The 19,107-nt window shown below is 50.6% G+C and overlaps 1 protein-coding gene across 2 annotated transcripts in view; it reads left to right on the top strand.

Moving 5' to 3' along the window:
* The first annotated feature begins 13,535 nt into the window (after positions 1–13,535).
* KHSRP (KH-type splicing regulatory protein) overlaps positions 13,536–19,107 on the top strand; it is a 26,083-nt gene continuing 20,511 nt past the window's right edge. The window contains exon 1 of one of the 2 annotated variants that reach the window (XM_080988146.1): positions 13,536–13,815. In XM_080988146.1, the coding sequence (XP_080844272.1) occupies positions 13,630–13,815 (186 nt within the window). In that variant the 5' untranslated portion in view covers positions 13,536–13,629. The remainder of the gene's footprint in view (positions 13,816–19,107) is intronic. The other variant, XM_080988147.1, reaches the window with a different exon arrangement.

Genomic DNA, 19,107 nt, shown 5'->3' with positions numbered 1-19,107 from the left:
CTATGGTTCTAAGACTTCATAATTTGCATGAGCAACTGGCTAGAAATTGGCCTTTAGTTCAGGGCTGCCTCAATTACACAAGCAACCAGGCACTATCAGGGAGCTACACCCCTGTTTGCTCTTCAGGACTTAAGGGTTGATACAAAACTGGGAAGAGGTACAACACTTTAGGGCCGTACAGTGGTACCTGGGGTTAAGAACTTAATTTGTTCCGGAGGTCCATTCTTAACCTGAAACTGTTCTTAACCTGAGACACCACTTTAGCTAATAGGGCCTCCCGCTGCTGCTGTGCGATTTCTGTTCTCATCCTGAAGCAAAGTTCTTAACCCGAGGTACTTTTTCTGGGTTAGCAGAGTCTGTAACCTGAAGCGTCTGTAACCCGAGGTACCACTGTACTTCCCAAAGTGTGATACATGAACCCCCAGGGAGTATGCAAAAGCGTTTCAGAGGGTATATGGCAGAATTATTAATGTTACTTTATCATAGTTTTTAAGTATTATTAAAACTACCCCCTAATGATCTTCTGGGGTTTTACAGCACATTATTTAGTGTAACTTTCTTTCTGAAGAACTAGGACATTTCTTCCCTACCTTTGGCACAAATAACCCATCTATGCAGTTACAAGATGGACATCTGAACAACATCCACAGGCCCAGTGAACACTACTGAGGAGAACGGAACCTTTTGCATGCAGCCAGGACATCCCTACGATAAACACCTTTAACTGTTCTTTAAAGAGATTGTCACACTAGGTAGTAGAAAAAGTTTGGTTTAATACACTGAAAGATACAGACAGTGGGTTTATTCCCCAGGGGTACTCAAGGGTACCCAGTACCGGAAACTTTTTGTTGTTGTTGTTAAAAAGTGTGGCACTTACTGGAACAACTTTACGGTGAGTGCCGGCACCTATTTTTCTAGAAAAAAAAGTAGTGGATACAGAGTACCGTATATGTGTGCAGGAGCCCCGCCCTCCACTGACTCTCATTCAGACAGCTCGCAAGCTCAAAACAAAAGTGTTTCTCCACCGAGTACAATCAAGAGTTTATAAAGAGCAGGGAACTCTGTCTTTGCTGTGGTCTAAACCACTGAGCCTCTTGGACTTGCCAGTCGGAAGGTGAACAGTTTGAATCCCCACAACGGGGTGAGCTCCCGTTGTTCTAACCCAGCTCCTGCCAACCTAGCAGTTGGAAAGCACACCAGTGCAAGAAGATAAATAGGTACCGGTGCGTCGGGAAGGTAAACAGTGTTTCCATGCACTCTGGTTTCCGTCATGGTGTTCCGCTGCGCCAGAAGCAGTTTAGTCATGCTAGCCATGTGTGATGGGACGATGAGCTGCTTGTGTGTAAAATCCTAGTCCCTCAGAGTTTGGTCAAGTTTGCAAACCTCTGTCTGTAACGGAGCCCCTTAAACATGGCTCCGTCAGTCGCTGGCAGATTCCGACAGTGGTTGCTTTCGGAATCGCTTCCAACATAAAAGCTCCTTAACGGAAACACGTCTTCTGGACTCTCTGCGTGACAGTTTCCGGCGAGGAGTGGGTGTCCCTACAGGAGGTCCTGAAACCTCCCCACTGTTTTCGCTGGAAGTGTCTCTGAGCCATCCCTCCAGCTCCCTTTCCCTCAGCTCAGCTCCTCTCCCCCTACTGGTTCCCTCTTCAGCTGCTGAGTCTCTCCCAACCTGTGTGAGCCCTTTCACTTCCCTTCCTTCCGATGGCAGTTCCCTGACATCCACCTCCCCTCCAGGGCCCCCTTCATCCCCTCTCGCCCCCTCCTCTACGGGCGGTGAGGAGGCAAAACCCCGGAATGAACTTCCTTCATCTTCCGATGTCCCGAACACTTCTCTCCACCTGTTGCGGTTCCTGGTCTCGAAGTACTCCTCCTCCTCAGAGTCCATCTCCCCTTCCCCTTCCGATTCCGAGAATCCTTCCAACTCCTCCTCCTCATCGGTGGTCCCAAAGTATTCCCTCCGGAACCTCTCCACAGGCTGAGGTTTCCTTGGGAACCTTTGATGGAACGTTTCTATCAATACCTCGTCATTGATATCTTCTGCCATTACCCAAGTGTTTTCTGACTCCGGTTCTCCTTCCCACGCTACCAAATACTCCACCTGATCCCCCTTCCATCTGGCGTCGAGGATTTCTGCCACATGGCTGCTACATTCCCTTTCTTCTATGACCGGTCCCTGAGTGGCCATCCCTTCTCGTCCCCCCTCATACGGTGACAGTAACGACCTGTGAAATACTGGGTGCAGTTTCATGTGGTTGGGTAACCGGAGCCTGAAAGCCACTGGGTTGACCTGTTGAATGACCTCAAAGGGACCCAATCTCCTGGGTCTTAATTTCTTACAACCTCCTTTGAACGGCAACCCTTGGGTTGACAGCCACACCCTATCTCCCACCCTTATGGTTTCACCTTCCCTTCGGTTCTTGTCTGCCTGCCTCTTGTATTCTTCCTTCGCCCTTTCTAAGTTGAGTTGGAGCTGACGATGGATTGCTTCCATTTCTTCTACAAAATGCTCGGCTGCCGGGACACCCCATCTCTCCCCTTCTCCCCCTGGGAAAGCCCTGGGATGACACCCATAATTAGCCAAGAAGGGGCTCATCCCTGTGGACACATTCTCGGCATTGTTGTAGGCAAATTCCGCCAGCGCCAACTTTTCTACCCAGTCATTCTCTCTGTCATTGACATAACACCTCAGGTATTGCTGGAGGACCCCGTTTGCTCTTTCCGCCTGCCCGTTGGTTTCAGGGTGCCGGGCAGTCGAAAAGTTGACCTCCACCTGCAGTAAGCTCATGAGCTTCCTCCAGAACCTGGAAGTAATAATAATAATAATAATATTTATTTATTACGGCCATAGGCCCATACAGAAAAAAAAAAACCAAGACATAAATAACAGCTTGTGCACGTGGGTAAAAACAGCCGCTAAAACACCACTGTAACAATAAAATACTATGAGATGGAATGACATACTACGCCTTAATTAGCTTGTAGTGCTCCTTGGCAACGCTTTTGGGTAAGGACAGCGACCAGAAACCTAGCCACTTTCAGGGTTGTATGGGTATCCTTATCCTGCAAGATTTGGGCAAGGTGGAATTTTGGTGGGGTACCCTCTAGTTTCTGCATGATTGATCCCAACAAATTTGCCCGTGGCCCGTTGAACAAGGGGCAAGTGAACATAATGTGCTGAAGCGACTCCGGCGTCTCCTTATCACATTCGCACATGGCGGAGGCTTGGCCCTTTGAGAATCTATGTCTCAGAACATTGGAGGGAAAAACGTTAAACCTCGCTTTGGTGAAGGCCAGCCTATGGGCAACAGTCGAAAGGGAGGAGAGGTATGATGGAACGCAGTAAGTTAAAGTAATACCAATGTTCTGGGGCGAACAAACACCTCCCCCCAGCGTATAATTTCGCTGTAAATCGATGTCATCCAGTCTTTGGCGGATCAGTCTTTGAGCAGTGATTTGATCTAGTTTTAGGGAATCTAAGGGAGAGATTCCGTAACTCAGGAGTTTGGCATGAATTCTACTAGTCCAAAGGCTGGAGAATTCATCTCGCCATAAGCATTGGACAAGGTAATGGTCTGGTAATCTATGCCACAATGATAACCAATAACTGAAGACTTGCTTCCACAGGCAGGTTTCTAGGGATGCGATCTTCAATTCTAGTCGCATGGCTGCGTTACTTACGCACAGGGGAAGCATTAGGATCCGACGTAGGAATTGGTTTTGCAGAGTCTCAAGAGGAGCAAGATCTGTCATCACGGCCCAGAGCGGGGCAGCATAGGCAAGCGCGGTAACCACTTTTGCCTTGAACACCTTTAGGGCCGAGGGAACATGCAAAGCTCCATCCGAAAAGAAAAATCGGAGGAGCGCATATGACAGAGTTTTGGCCTTATTAAGTAGGTGTTGAATTTGTGCTTTCCACCCCAAATTGTATTGAAAAATAACTCCTAGGTATTGAAATTTTAGGACTTGCTCTATTTTTGCTCCGCCAAGCTTCCATTCGTATAATCTCCGACTTCTGGTGAAAATCAGAATCTTAGATTTAACATGGTTGATGGTTAATTGGTTGAGTTGACAATACGTGGCAAAGATCTTCAGAGCTCTGGTTAGTCCAACACGTGTATAAGATAGAATTACCGCATCGTCCGCATATAAAAGGAGTGGACAGCGGTAATCCGCTAGTCTAGGCGCGTGTGTACTTGGAGATGAGTTGACTAGGGGTGCTCGCATGTCGCTGATGAATAGGTTGAATAGGCAGGGAGCCAGTATACATCCTTGGCGCACTCCCTTGTTTATTGGTATCGAATTTGTGAGGTCGCCCGCAGGAGTAAGTCTCACTCTGGCATGGGTACCTTCGTGGAGCTGACTTATAAGCCATAGGAGTCTTCTATCGATGCCCTGTTTCGCAAGTTTCTCCCAAAGAATATTTCTAGGAACGCTATCAAAGGCTGCCTTTAGATCTAAGAAGGCAGCACAAAGGTAGCCCCGGGGAGGGGAGGAGTACTTCCGTGCCAGATGGTAAAGAACTATCGCATGATCAGTTGTAGAACGTTTAGTTCTGAACCCTGCTTGTTCATGGCCAATCTGGTTAGTCTCATCTACCCATCGCGATAGTTTAGTCAGCAAAAAGCTGGCATAAATTTTCCCTATGATCGAGAGGAGGCTGATGTTGCGGTAGTTTTCCGGCTCCATTGGAGAACCTTTTTTATGAATTGGTACTATAATGGCCTCCTTCCATATTTTGGGGATGAGACCGGAAGCGTTGATTGCGTCGAAGGTTTTGGCCAAGATGCCAGCCCACCATTTTGGGTGTAGTTTGATGGCTTCAGCAGGGATCAGGTCGGGCCCTGGGGCTTTGCCCGGTTTCAGCTGGGCTATTAGCTTAGCTATTTCGTCAGGATCGGTGGAAGGCCAAATAGGTAGGTGGGAAAACAGATGCATCAGATGGTCGGAGGGGGCATCTGCCTGTGAGAAACATTTCTTCAGGAACAATTCCCATGTCGGTGCTGGGATGACAGCCCTTGGGTATTTCCTCGCCCTTCTATTAATCAAAGACCAGAATTCCCTGGATCTATGTGGCTTTGAAGCAGTAATCAAGGCCTGCCAGCGATTTTGTTGCCACTCACGTTTGGCAATTTTCTGCGTGCGTTTGTAAACTTGCTTGGCTTGTGCATAACTAGCTGGCAGAGTAGATGCATCAGAGGTCTTATATACATTATATATAGCACGAAGGCGCTGTCTTGCTTGTTTGCACTGAGAATTATACCAGGGGGCACCGTAAGTATACTCGTTTCGATTTAATATTTTGGGTGGTAACCTGAAGAAGGACGTAAGATCAGTCGTATGATGGTGGAAGCGTTTCAACACTATGCTATGCTCATCTGAGGCAGAGCCTATGTTGGAATGGGGCCCGAGGATTTCTTTTTGAAAGAATTCCTGATACCTTTGAGCCTGGGTCTCCGACCATTTGATTCCTCTTACTTGGAGAGATTCGTTGGTTACCATCTGGGTCGCATGTCTATGGGCCTCCGACTGCCAGTTCAGGGAAAGCTTGGCTACCAGAGGAAGATGATCACTAGATTGTACATTCTCGATCTTAAAGGTGGAAATACACTTAAGTAGATCACTGGAGACCAACAGGTAATCGAGGACGCTGTTTGATTTGACGCTCAGGTGAGTGAAATCCCCTGGAATATCAGGGAGGCATGTGCCGTTTAGGGGGACCAGATTTAAACGGATGGCCATTTGATAGAGGAGTACTCCAGCCTCATTTGCTCGTTGGTCTTTAGAAGTTCTCCTCATGATATGTTCCAGATCATAATTATCAAGGTTTGGGGTAACCCACCATTTAGCTTTGGTCAGCGAGTCCCAATTTGCTGCTGTGCGGGCGTTAAAATCGCCACCTATTATGGCCGGGGTGTTTGGAAACTTAACATAGCATGAGAGCAAATGCTCTTCTAGCGAGCCCCATTTAGAGCCCAGTTCGGAGGAAGAACCCCCAGGTGGCAAGTAAACATTTGTAACTAGAAGTGAGATCTTTTCCCCCTCAATCAGCCCGGTAAGGGCGTAAGGAGGCAAGGCCTGTACTAGAGTAAATTTAGAATGTAGGTTGAGGGAGATGCCTATTATTAGGCCCCCTTTGGGGCGGCCTCCTTTCTGAGAGGGGCAGGCAGGGAGTTCTAGAAGCTCAAAGCCATTTAGGGCAATTTTCTCTACTTCCCACGATTCTTGGACCAAGATAATATGAAACAGGTTAATATACTCCAAGAATTCTGGGTCAAGTTTTTTTCCCCTCCAGCCCGCAATGTTCCAGCTGAGGACTGATAGGGGGGAGTTCCTGTTGTGACCAATTCGCTGTCATTTCGGGGAGAAATGTGAGTCCTTTGGAGGCAAGGCAGACCCCACAAAAAAGTCAGTTATTTTACTTTGCATGGCAGGCACCTGCTGAAGGTACCTAGTCTTAAAGTTGGTAGTGAGGTATTCTGGCTGGGGCGACAAAACGGGTCTCCCGCTGGCTAACCCAAGGGCGGACACTTCAGTGGGAAACTCCACTGGATTTGCTGAGACTGCCCCACCGCGAGGTCCAAAGGTCGCCGATGAAACCATTTGGTTTATATGTCCGGCCGGGTCTTCAATCAAATCCGGGCCATTTTTTGATGTAGGTGGAGCACTCCCCTGACCTGGTACTGGCGAAGGTACGGGGGATGCTCGGCGTACTGGTACCGTTTGTATGTCGGGTCTATGCCGCTCAGGGGAGTATGAAGACTCCAGTTCCGGCATTGATGGATTAGATGGTAAGGAATTGTTTTGGTGGAAGGAACTCTGAGTTACACTCCTCAGCGGGGGACTCTTGGAGGGCGAGTCAAAATTTATCAAGAGTTGGGATGAGAGGCCAACTTGTGAGGCAAGACCTGGGTCTGCCAAGCGTCGGTGGGTTTTGCCCACAAGAGGGGGAGGCATGGGTTTAGGAGCTGGACTAAGGTAAGGAAGACTTCCTGCTTCCTTAAAACACGACTCCGAAAAGCTGGCAGGGATATCCTGAAAAGTGGGCAGGACTTTTCCGTTCTTCTGGACATGTATGAGCTGATGATTTAGTACTTCTAGTCTATCAATTATTTCTTGTTGTTCTCTCGGTGGAAGGTCGCCAAAGGTGGCTAAAAGCTCTCTTTCCTCCGGTGGGGTCAGAGAATTACTTGCGCCAGTGGGTTTCTTTAAAGCTCGTGGGGGCGTAGGGTAAGTCCAGTTTCGGTACGGGTGGATATCCTCCGAGAGAGGAGGCTCGATGTCCCGAGGTACTCCTGACCTCTCCGACAGAGTCTGCTCCGTGCCGTGGCCGGCAAGTAGAAGGGGGTGGGTCATGCTATCCATAAAAACTCTTGTTGGGATGATATCATACCTAGCCAAGAGTGATTTCTGCCTGATGATAGCTGAAGGGATCCTTGGAGAGTAAAACGCAAGCATCACTTTCTGTTGCCTGAGGTGTTGGTTCAAAGGTAATACTGCAATAAGATCGCATTGTGAGATTTCTATGTTTAGGAGATCCTGGAAGTAAATTGTTTTCCTCGGTCTGAGACCACCCTCAATGGCACTCCGTGCAACCTAAAAATGTGTTCTACAAATAACTTCGCTGTCTCTTCCGCCGTGGCTGCATGCGAGCAGGCTACAAAGTGGCACATCTTTGTTAGTAGGTCTACCACCACCATGATGGCTGTTTTCCCCTTGGACTTCAGCAGATCAGTCATAAAATCTATCGACACTGCCTCCCAAGGTCGTTCTGGGGTTGGTAAGGGTTCTAATAGCCCCGCCGGTGCCCGCCTCTCCCCTTTGGCTCGCTGGCATTGCTCACACCCTCTTACATACTCCCGTACATCTTCCCTCACCTTAGGCCACCAAAATTCCCTGGTGACCAACCACATGGTTTTGTGTTGTCCAAAATGCCCCGCCGTGGGGCTGTCGTGCAACTGCTTGAGTACCCTCCCCCTTAAGTCTCCTTCAGGGATATACAGTGCCCCTTTGTAATACAAAGCTCCATTTCTTTCCTCGAAACCCCCTGGTTCCTCTCCCTCACCCCTAAGACCTCTGAGCTTATTCTGGGCGTATTCATCATTCTCTGTTTCCTCTACCAGTTCTCTTTGTCCCACCAATGCCGCCCCACACACCCAGCGGTCCTCTGGAATGACATGTCTCTCTTCGGGTGCTCCCTCCCCCTCCAAATATTCAGGTTTGCGTGAGAGAGCGTCCGCCCTAATGTTCTCTGGGCCTGGCACGTAACAAATCTCAAAGTTAAATTTGGAGAACTCCTGGGCCCATCTCACTTGCCGTTGGTTGAGCACTCGTGCCGTCCTCCAATACTCTAGGTTCTTGTGGTCAGTGCACACTTGCACCTTATGTTGTGCGCCAATTAGCAGGTGCCTCCATCTCCGGAACGCCTCATGAATGGCTAGTAGTTCTCGGTCATACACCGTGTAGTTCCTCTCGGATTTGTTCAGCTTTCGCGAAAAAAAGGCACACGGTCTCCACTCTGACTCCTCCTTCCCTGGCTGCAGAAGCACCGCCCCAATAGCTCTGTCTGATGCGTCAGTTTCCACTCTCATCGGTTTTTGTAAATCCACATGCAGGAGTTGTTGTTCCGAGGCGAAGGCCCTTTTTAGTTCCTCAAATGCTCGCTCCGCCTCCTCAGTCCAAACGAACTTCTTCTTACTGCTGAGACAGTCCGTAATGGGCGCCGTCAGGTGGGCAAAGTTTCGGATGAATTTACGATAGAAGTTCCCAAATCCTAGGAACCTCTGCACATCCTTCCTTGTTTTGGGTGTTTTCCATTCCAGCACCACCTGGACCTTGCCGGGATCCATGGCCAATCCCTTGTCTGACAGGCGATACCCCAGGAATTCCACCTCCTTGGTATGAAACTGACACTTCTCCAGTTTCACCCACAGCTGGTTGGCTTGCAGCCTGCTCAACACTTCTCTGACGTCTCTCACATGCTGCTCCTCATTCTCAGAATACACCAACACGTCGTCTAAGAAGGCCACACAATTCTTGTAAAGCAAAGGCCCCAGGACATGGTTCATAAACGATTGAAAGCACGCGGAGCCTCCTTGTAGGCCGAAGGGCATAACTAAATATTCAAATGCCCCCAAAGGGGTGAACATGGTGGTTTTCCATTCATCCCCCTTCCTTATTCGTATCAGGTTGTACGCCCCCCTTAGGTCCAGTTTAGTAAAAATCTTTCCCTTCCTGACCCTTGTCAAAATGTCGTCAATCCTGGGCATAGGGAAAGCCACTGGTTCTGACACTGCATTTAAGGCCCTGAAGTCACACACAAGCCTCGGCTTGTTCGTGTTTTTTTTATCCACAAAAAACACTGGGCTGCCCCCCACCGCCCTGGACTCTCTGATGAACCCTCTCTTCAGGTTCTTGTCAATGAACTCTCTTAGCTCCTGCATCTCTCTGTCTGACATGGCGTACAGCTTGCCTACAGGGAGCTGTGCCCCAGGGAGTAAATTGATTTGACAGTCAAAGGGTCTATGCGGGGGTAGTTGGTCAGCTTCCCTTTCGCTGAAGACGTCGCGGAGATCTGCGTATTGTCGTGGTACCTTCACGTTCTCCGTTACTTCAGTCCCTGCTAGGGTGGCTTGGGCCCCTGCCAAACCCTTTCCCTCTTTGCAGTGTTCTAAGCAATGTGCTGAACCAAAAGAAACCACTCTCTGATGCCAGCCCACCAGCGGATCATGTAACGCTAGCCAGCTCATCCCCAATATAATGGGAGCTCCTCCCAAGGTGGCCACATTAAACGCTATCAGTTCGGTGTGCCTTGCCACCTTCATTATCATTGGGACGGTCTGCAAGCTGACTTCTCCTCCCAACAGCTCCCTGCCATCGATCGTGGTCACCTGCAGGGGGTTGCTTAAAGGGATCGTCTGTATCTGGTGTTCAGCTGCAAACTCTTTGCTCATGAAATTGCAGGAGCTGCCTGAGTCCAACAGCGCCTTTATCTTTAGAGGGTGTCCGTTTGGCAGCTCTAGCGCCACTTCTATCACTAGGGCGGGTTTAGGAGGTTCTGGCGTGGGCACTTTCACTGCTCTTTGGCCTGGCTGCTGTGCCCCGACGGTGGCAGCCAGGCGTTGGCTTTTACTTGCTTCGGTATTTCTTCCTCTCTTCCCTCCACAGCTCCTACCATCCCTTGCCATTCCTTCCTCTGGGGGCAGACTCTGGCAAAGTGACCTGGCTGTTGGCAGAGATAGCATTTCCGGGCGCCTTTTCCCTCCTTCTTTCCCCCCTCACTGGGCTTTGAAACTGCGCGCGCGCGCGCTGTTCCGATTTCCATCGGCTCTGCCGGCGGGAAAGTTGGCTCTGGAATGTCTGGAATGCGGAACTCCTTCCAACGTTCCCCCTTCCCTTCCCGCCTCTCCAATGCTCTCGCCTCCTGGCGCGCTCCTATGGTCAGCGCTGATTTGGTCAGCTGGTCCATAGACTCCGCCCTGGGCGCCCGGGAAAGTTCGTCTTTCACAGCCGAAGAAAGCCCTTCTTCAAAGAGCATTTGAATGGGTTCCGCCGATAGATCCCACCCCAATTTATGGATCAACATGGTGAACTCAGTCCAGTACTCACGGACAGATCGGCTCCCCTGTTTGCAAGCCATTAACTGTCTGCGGACCACTCCCTGTTCAATATCGCTGGAAAACATCAGATCCATGGCGCGAAAGAACTTCATCGTGTCCTTTAGGACGTCACTATTCGCTGCCATCAGGGGTCTAACCCAGTCTCTCGCCCCCTTTTCAAGATGCCCAATCACGAAAGCCACTCGTGATTCCTCGTCAGGGAATTCATCAAACTGCAGATTGAGGGCATATTGCATCTCTGTCCGAAAGCCATGATAGTCTTTGGGCTCCCCCCCAAACTTCTGCACCAATCCTGGTACCTTTCTGACGAGCTGGGTGTCTTTCCCCTTTTTGTCTGCATCCTGAGCCCTCCTCTCCTCAAGCCTCGCCGTCTGCAGCGCTAGCTGGACCTCCAACACCCGGTACCTTTCTTCCAGGCTTGGACCCGCTCCAGCTCCTGCTTCTCCGGTTCCGGCTGGGTTGCTCATGATGCCTTCTCCTGCACAAGCTGCTCACGAAGACTGTCGGAATGCTGTGATGGGACGATGAGCTGCTTGTGTGTAAAATCCTAGTCCCTCAGAGTTTGGTCAAGTTTGCAAACCTCTGTCTGTAACGGAGCCCCTTAAACATGGCTCCGTCAGTCGCTGGCAGATTCCGACAGTGGTTGCTTTCGGAATCGCTTCCAACATAAAAGCTCCTTAACGGAAACACGTCTTCTGGACTCTCTGCGTGACAGTTTCCGGCGAGGAGTGGGTGTCCCTACAGGAGGTCCTGAAACCTCCCCACTGTTTTCGCTGGAAGTGTCTCTGAGCCATCCCTCCAGCTCCCTTTCCCTCAGCTCAGCTCCTCTCCCCCTACTGGTTCCCTCTTCAGCTGCTGAGTCTCTCCCAACCTGTGTGAGCCCTTTCACTTCCCTTCCTTCCGATGGCAGTTCCCTGACACCATGTGACCTGTAAAACTATCTGTAGACAAACGCCAGCTCCCTCGGCCAGAAAGCGAGATGAGTGCCGCAACCCCATAGCCACCTTTGACTGGACTTAACCATCCAGGGGTCCTTTACCTTTTACCTTACATTATTATGTATTTATAACCCGCCTTTTCCCTTGGCCAGGACTCAAGGCGGCTTACAGATAAAAATAAGAACACCTAAAAACCGGGGTGGGGAATGCAGTAATAAAAAAGCAATTAACCATTAATACCACATGCAACCTGTTTAATTCATGCAGGTAGTTACATCTGTCAGTCTGCCTTTGAGCCGGTGCCAGCGACTGGCTCAATACAGTGGTACCTTTAGATACGAATGGGATCTGTTCCGGAGCCCTGTTCGCATCTAGAAGCAAACGTAACTAGTGACGGCGTCACTTTTTGCGCATGACGTCATTTTGAGCGTGTGCACATGCGCAAACGGTGAAACCCGGAAGTAACGCGCTCCATTACTTCCGGGTTGCCACGGAGCGCAACTCAAACGCGCTCAACCCGAAGCTCATTCAACCGAGGGATGACTGTAACTGGTTCTGTCCCGACTGGGCTAGATGACTGGAGCACTTCCAGAGACCTTCCAATCCTAGAAAGCAGGTCTAAGTTCACTGGACTCACAACTGTGCATTGTGAGCACCATACTCATGCAGAGTATAAACAACACAGAAGCTTGCTGCTAAGCATAACCTCTTTTATTTCTAAAAGCTACTGCAAACTAAGACTACTGGCTTGCATGAGTGTTACAGCTGTCACTCAGCCATCTAATCACTACATAGATAACACACAGACCCCCCACAGAGTCAGGCAGGAGCGGAAGAAGCGAAGAGCAGTTTCCGCCCCTTCCTTTCTCAAAACATCAGATCAGCAGATTCTCGCAATGGGGGAGGGGTGTGTGAAAATATCCCCAGTAAGACTAACGCGGCACCAGGCCTTTCATTAAAAACGTTGGTACACAAAACCCCGCGGGAACAAGGCCTCCTCCTTCACCTGCAGGTCGAAGGGAAGCAAGGAGGGGGTCCACCTTTCACGCCACGACGCAGGTCGTTCCAACGGTGTCCAGGAACAGCTCCTGGACTTCAGCGTCCTCGGCCAGCGCACAGCACCTTCCACGGAAACCTGAAATCCGCCCGGCGCCTCCAGCCTGAGGGACGTTGGCCAGTGTCCCGCCCCTTCCGGCAACCGCTCCTGTCATTGTTATGGCAACCCCGAGGGAAGAGACCGGCTAGCTGCGTCCCGCCTCATTGGTCCAGCCTCGCGTCGATCACGCTGCACTTCCGCCCTACTGCAGCTCTCCGACCAATCGCCTCCAAGGGGGCGGGAAAGAAGCGGAAGCGGGTTCCCCCCCCTGCCTCCCCGTGCAAGGGCCTACGTGAGAAATCTAGATTTTTGTCCCTGCTGATTTTTGGCGGGCCGGCGGTGACGCGCACGTCGAACGCGATAATTCCCCCCCCCGTTATTATTATTGTTATTATTAAAGGGCCCCTTAAGAAATGACGTAACCCCACGTTAGCCCCGCCCTTCCAAACGGTGAGGGGATTCAACCCCCAGCCTCTGAGGCAGAACCCGGTTGTCGCTTTGGCTGAAACCAGCGCATTCTGCCACATGACGTAGTCTCCGTTTCTCCAATGGAGGGGCTTGAGGTTTAGCGACCTTGCCTCCCTGATTGGTCCAAGGACGGCTTCTCACCCCGCCCCTGCCATTCTCTAATAGGTCGCAAACCACAAATCACGCTCCTCCCCTCGCTTGCCACTCGAGGAGCACCCTGGCACTCAAGCTGCAGAGCCCTCCTCTTTTTAGCTTTTAATTGGCCGGGCGTTGAGGCCGCCTGTTTCCTTTTGTACCCACTGGCCCTTTGCCATGCCAGTCACCCGGAGCCCCTAAGCGATTGGTCCTCCGAGGAGAGGTCGGAGGGCAACGGGTTGTAGTCCCGCCTCGCGTTCCCAGCGTGCAGCGCGGACGTGTGTCTGTGAGTGTGTGGTGAGGGAGACGGGCAGAGTGCTCGGCCTGCATCCCGTGTTGAGCCTTCGGTGCCCCGCTCCGTCTCCGCCGCCATGTCGGACTATAACGCCGGCGGGCCGCCGCCGCCCTCAGCTGGGCCGCCGGGCGCCGGTGGGGGAGCCGGGCCGCCCAACCAAGGGGGCGCCGGCGGGGCCGGCCAGGCCGGTGGAGCGGCGGGTCCCGGACCTGGCGGGATCCGCAAGGACGCCTTCGCCGACGCGGTGCAGCGCGCCCGGCAGGTGAGGGAGCTGAAGCGGGCGGGGGAGGGCGGCCCGGCGGCGAGGGAGCGGGCAGCAGCGGGGCATCTCTCGCCTCCCTCCCTATCCTCACGGCAGGCCCCGGGGATGGCGATGCTGGAGAGCGACTCTCCACATGCAGCGGGGCTTGAGGAAGGACAGTCCTGAGGCAACGGAGCTCTCTCGGCTGTACCACTTCAGGTTAAAAGCGCGCGCGAGGAGTGGGGGGGGGATCAGTCCCTGCACGCAGAAAGGTAGCTGCACAGTTCTCTCTGGCACGTGCAGGAGGCGTGGAGATGGTTCCCTCTTCTCTAAGGCGCGCTCAGGTGGAATGGCAGCGGGATGGATTTTACCCACAAGCGTTGCATTGTTACTGTAGCACGCATGGACCTTGATTGAGATTTCAGACGAGCTGTTTGAGGCGTGTTTTGACATGATGGGCTTCTTCAGCTAAGGAGAGGTTGGGTGGCCATCTGGCATGTATGATCTAGTTGAGATTCCTGGGCCCTTTTAAAATGTATTTTTGGGGGGGGGGTTGATTTATTGGGTTGTTTATTTTGATTGAGTACTTTGTGGTTTTATACTCTGATTTTATCCTGTGAACCGTCCTGAGATCTGTGGGTGTAGGGCGGCATATAAATTCAATAAATAATAAAATAGAAATAACTACAATTCTGATACTATGATGCAGTCAAATTTAATTCACGTTAAAAACTTTTCTGGTCCCAGAAATCTCTGGAAAGAGCTGTACCATATCTCCTTCTGTAATGTTCATATTTTCTGCATACAGGTAGTTTGTGGGTGCTTGAAAGCAGTATGAAAATGAAATGAAAACTTGATGCTCTGTGGAAGACAGAGTAGTAAGGTTGAATAAGGATAGAGCTTGCTGATATGTATTTACAAATAGTTAAGGCTTAATTTAAAGCAAGGCTCCACTCTCAACACAATGTCTACCATTAAGAAGCAGGAACTAGTCTCTGTTTGGGTTTAGATTTCGGATGAAGGTTTCCAGTTCGGAAGGGAGTGTTTCTGCGATAGTTTCTGTGCATCTTGTCTTATGAATAAAGTTTGGTAAGTAGGGTAAAAGGTTGCTCAGAATGGATAGTTTAGCTATTTGCCCATACTTTTTTATCCCTATCTTCCAAGTTGCTCGGGTGTTGGGAATATCTCATTATCTTTAAAGTCCTGTGGGGGAAGGTTACCCTCAGACCAAACATTCTCTTGCTACTTATCTGGGGAGCCTCATGGCTATATAGGGTTTGAACTCAGTCCCCTTTTCTAATATCTCGTTTCCCTATGAGATTTTTTTGTTTTGTTTATCATGCATGCAGTTTGGAGATATGAAGCTGCTAAGCAAATCTGAGGTTGCTGCACACAGTATTTGATTTATTATTCTGAAATGACTTGTAAGCAGCGCATAGGAGAGAGATTTCCTTTTAGAAGCATCCTGTAGGGAAGGGCTATGTAAATAGGAAATTTGGGTTTCTTTTGTTTCGATCCTGAAACTTTCTTTGGTATGAAAAAACACCATTCAGTTTTAAAATGAAAAATCAGCTACCTGAAATGTAATGGCACCACTTCTTTTAAGCATTCCATCATAGAGTGTCTTATCATCATTAGCTAGTGAGCTGTTCTACATTTCAGCAGTGTTTTCTTAGAAATCAAAGTATTCAAGAAGACACTGAATTTCCTCAAGTTGAAAACTGATTAGGCCCTGGTATGATTTTCATGCCGTGAACTATTTATTTGTCACCGTTGGAACACATTACAGAGTGGAAAAGGCCTGAAATAGTTTTGTTCATCAAATTTGTTGCACTTGTCCATGACAGGGGGGCGGGGGAAGTTTGTCTAAAAGTAGGATTTCTATACCGCCCTTCATCTGAGGATCACAGGGCAGTTTACAGTATAAAAATGCAAAAATATGTAACATAATAACAAAACAATAAACCACTCCCTAGCGCACCAGCAGCCACCCTGTCAGGCCTATTGGAGGCGGTGGCCAGCTGGGCCTTGGAGTTCCCTAACCTATTGGTATTGGGGGACTTCAACATCCATGCTGATGCCACTCCCTCCTCACAGGCTCTCGACCTGGTGTCTTCCATGGCGACACTAGGGCTCTCCCAGTTTGTTTCGGGCCCCACACATCAAGCAGGCCACACGCTGGATTTGATCTTTGGCATAGGTATAGATGTGATCATGTCTCCTTCGATGAAGGTGCCATGGTCTGATCACTATGCTCTGAAAGCCAGGATTGACTTTCCACCCCCACCCTACTTAGGTGGTGAGCCGATTTGGGCTCGCCCGCAGAGGCTGATGGACCCTGAGAGATTCCGCCAAGCCTTGCGGGACCTTGCTCCCCCTGGCGACTCATTGACTGAACTTGTTGAGGGCTGGAATATCCAGCTCCTGGCAGCCATCGATGAGATCGCACCTAAGCGCCCTCTGCGACCCCGCAGAAACCGGGCTCCCTGGTTTACCGAGGAGCTCCGGAAAATGAAGCGGGACCTCAGACGGCTAGAGCGAGTATGGCGGGGTGCCCGTGACGGAGCCTCAAGAACATCTTATAGGGCTTTTATGAAAACCTACGAGATGGCGGTGAAGGCTGCTAAGAAGTCTTACTTCTCGGCCTCCATTGCATCTGCTAGCTCTCGCCCGGCACAATTATTTAGTATAATCAGGTTTTTAACGTCCCTTGAGGGACAGCCAAATTTAAATAACAATTTGACACACAGCTGTGAGGCATTTGCGAGCTTTTTTGCGGAGAAGGTCTTGTTGCTCCGCCATGACCTCCCTGCCAATTTGGATACAATAAAGGAACTGGAGGCCCCTTGACTGTCCTCGGGTCTAGTATTGGACCACTTCGACCGGATATCCCCAGCCGATGTGGACAGACTCCTCCGAGCTGGAAAGCCCACCACCTGTCCTCTCGACCCGTGCCCGTCTTGGCTGATTAGAGCGTGTCCAGACGAGGTGTGGGCCCTCCTGGGGGATATCATCAATTTGTCCCTTGGCACGGGGACATTCCCAGGGGAACTGAAGGAGGCAATGGTGTGCCCGCTCTTAAAGAAAACATCATTAGATCCTTTAGATCTATCCAATTACCGCCCGGTTTCGAATCTTCCGTTCCTGGGTAAGGTGATTGAGAGAGCGGTTGCTGAACAGCTTGGTGGGTTTCTGAATGAAACGACGGCTCTGGTTGCCCTAACAGATGATCTTCGTAGACAGCTGGATCGAGGCGGGTCGGGGCTGCTGATTCTTTTAGATCTGTCAGCAGCTTTCGACATGGTCGATCATGAACTCCTGGACCACCGCCTTGCCGACGTGGGGATCCAGGGCACAGTCCTTCAATGGCTGCGCTCGTTTCTCTCTGGTCGGGGACAGAGGGTGGCACTTGGGGGGGGAATTGTCATCGTGCCACTCCTTGGTGTGTGGAGTACCTCAGGGTGCGATACTCTCCCCGATGCTTTTCAACATCTTTATGCGCCCCCTCGCCCAGCTTGTCCGGAGTTTCGGGCTGGGTTGCCATCAGTATGCCGATGACACCCAACTCTTATCTGTTGATGGATGGCCATCCTGACTCGGCCCCAGTCACACTGACCAGATATTTGGAAGCTGTGGCTGGATGGTTACGTGGGAGCCAGTTGAAGCTAAATCCTTCGAAGACAGAGGTCCTGTGGCTGGGACGGGACGATATGGGATTGGGGGGGGGCAACTCCCATCTCTTGCGGGGGCGCAATAAGTTCCAGCACCGTCCGTTAAGAGTTTGGGTGTAATCTTTGACACCTCCCTTTCCATGGAGGCACAGATTGCAGCTATAACAAAGGCGGCATTTTTCCATCTCCGCCAAGCTAAGCAGTTGGCTCCTTACCTCTCTCGTCCTGACCTAGCCACTGTGATCCACGCGACGGTCACCTTCAGACTGGATTATTGTAACTTGCTCTACGTGGGGCTGCCCTTGAGACTGACCCAGAAACTCCAGCGGGTGCAGAATGCTGCAGCGAGACTCCTTACGGGGTCTTCGCTGCGAGATCACATTCACCCGGTGCTATACCAGCTGCACTGGCTCCCGGTGGAGTACAGGATCAAGTTTAAGGTGCTGGTTTTAACCTTTAAAGCCCTATACGGCCTAGGACCCTCGTACCTACGGGACCGCCTCTCCTGGTATGCCCCACAGAGAAACTTACGGTCTTCAAATAAAAACATCTTGAAGGTCCCAGGCCACAGAGAAGTTAGGCTGGCCTCAACTAGAGCCAGGGCTTTTTCGGCTGTGGCTCCGATCTGGTGGAACACTCTGTCACAAGAGACTAGGGCCCTGCGGGACTTGACATCTTTCCGCAGGGCCTGCAAGACAGAGCTGTTCCACTAGGCCTTTGGCCAGGGCACAGCCTGACTCCCTCCCTTGGCAATCTTCGCGGAGCTCTGGCCCAATGGTTGCCAGTGGCTTGATACAAATTAATTTTATAATGAATGATTTTAGAGTGTTGTTTGTGCTGTACTTTTGTATTGTTTTATTGTTGTTAGCCGCCCTGAGCCCGGCTTCGGCTGGGGAGGGCGGGATATAAATACAATTTTTTATTATTATTAATGGAGGAAGCACATGAAGAAGGGACTCAGGTGATGATTGCAGGGTCCCGGTCTATACATATGCGGAGAGGCAGTCCTTGGAGATATTGTGGTCCTGAGCCATTTAGGACTATACATCAAAACCAACATTTTGAACTGGGCCTGGAAACTAATTGGTAGCCAGCGCAGTCGAGCCAGGATTGGTGTGATATCCTCAAACTGCCTTGCCTTGGTGAGCAACCTTGCTGCTGAATTCTGCACCACCTGAAGGTTCTGAACCTCTTCAGAGGCAGACCCTTGTACAATGTGTTGCAGTAATCTAACCTAGAGGTTACTAAAAAGGTAAAGGACACCTGACAGTTAAGTGCAGTTGTGAATATGACTCTTGGGTTGCGGCGCTCGTCTCACTTTACTGGCCGAGGGAGCCAGCGTTTGGTCGCAGACAGTTTTTCCAGGTCATGTGGACAGCATAACTAAGACGCATCTGGTGAAACCAGAGCAGCGCACGAAAACAACGTTTACTTTCCCACCAGAGCAGTACCTATTTATCTACTTGCAGCACTTTGACGTGCTTTCAAACTGCTAGGTTGGCAGGAGCTGGGACCAAGCAACAGGAGCTCACCCCGTCACGGGGATTCGAACCGCCGACATTCCGATCGGCAAGCCCTAGGCTCAGTGGTTTAGACCAGAGCGCCACCCATGTCCCTTACAGGTTACTAGGGCTGGGCAATA

Source organism: Podarcis pityusensis (genome assembly GCF_964106645.2).
Source record: "Podarcis pityusensis genome assembly, chromosome: 17".
NCBI classification, from domain to species: Eukaryota; Metazoa; Chordata; class Lepidosauria; order Squamata; family Lacertidae; genus Podarcis; species Podarcis pityusensis.
This window is presented reverse-complemented; position numbering and strand designations above follow the sequence as displayed.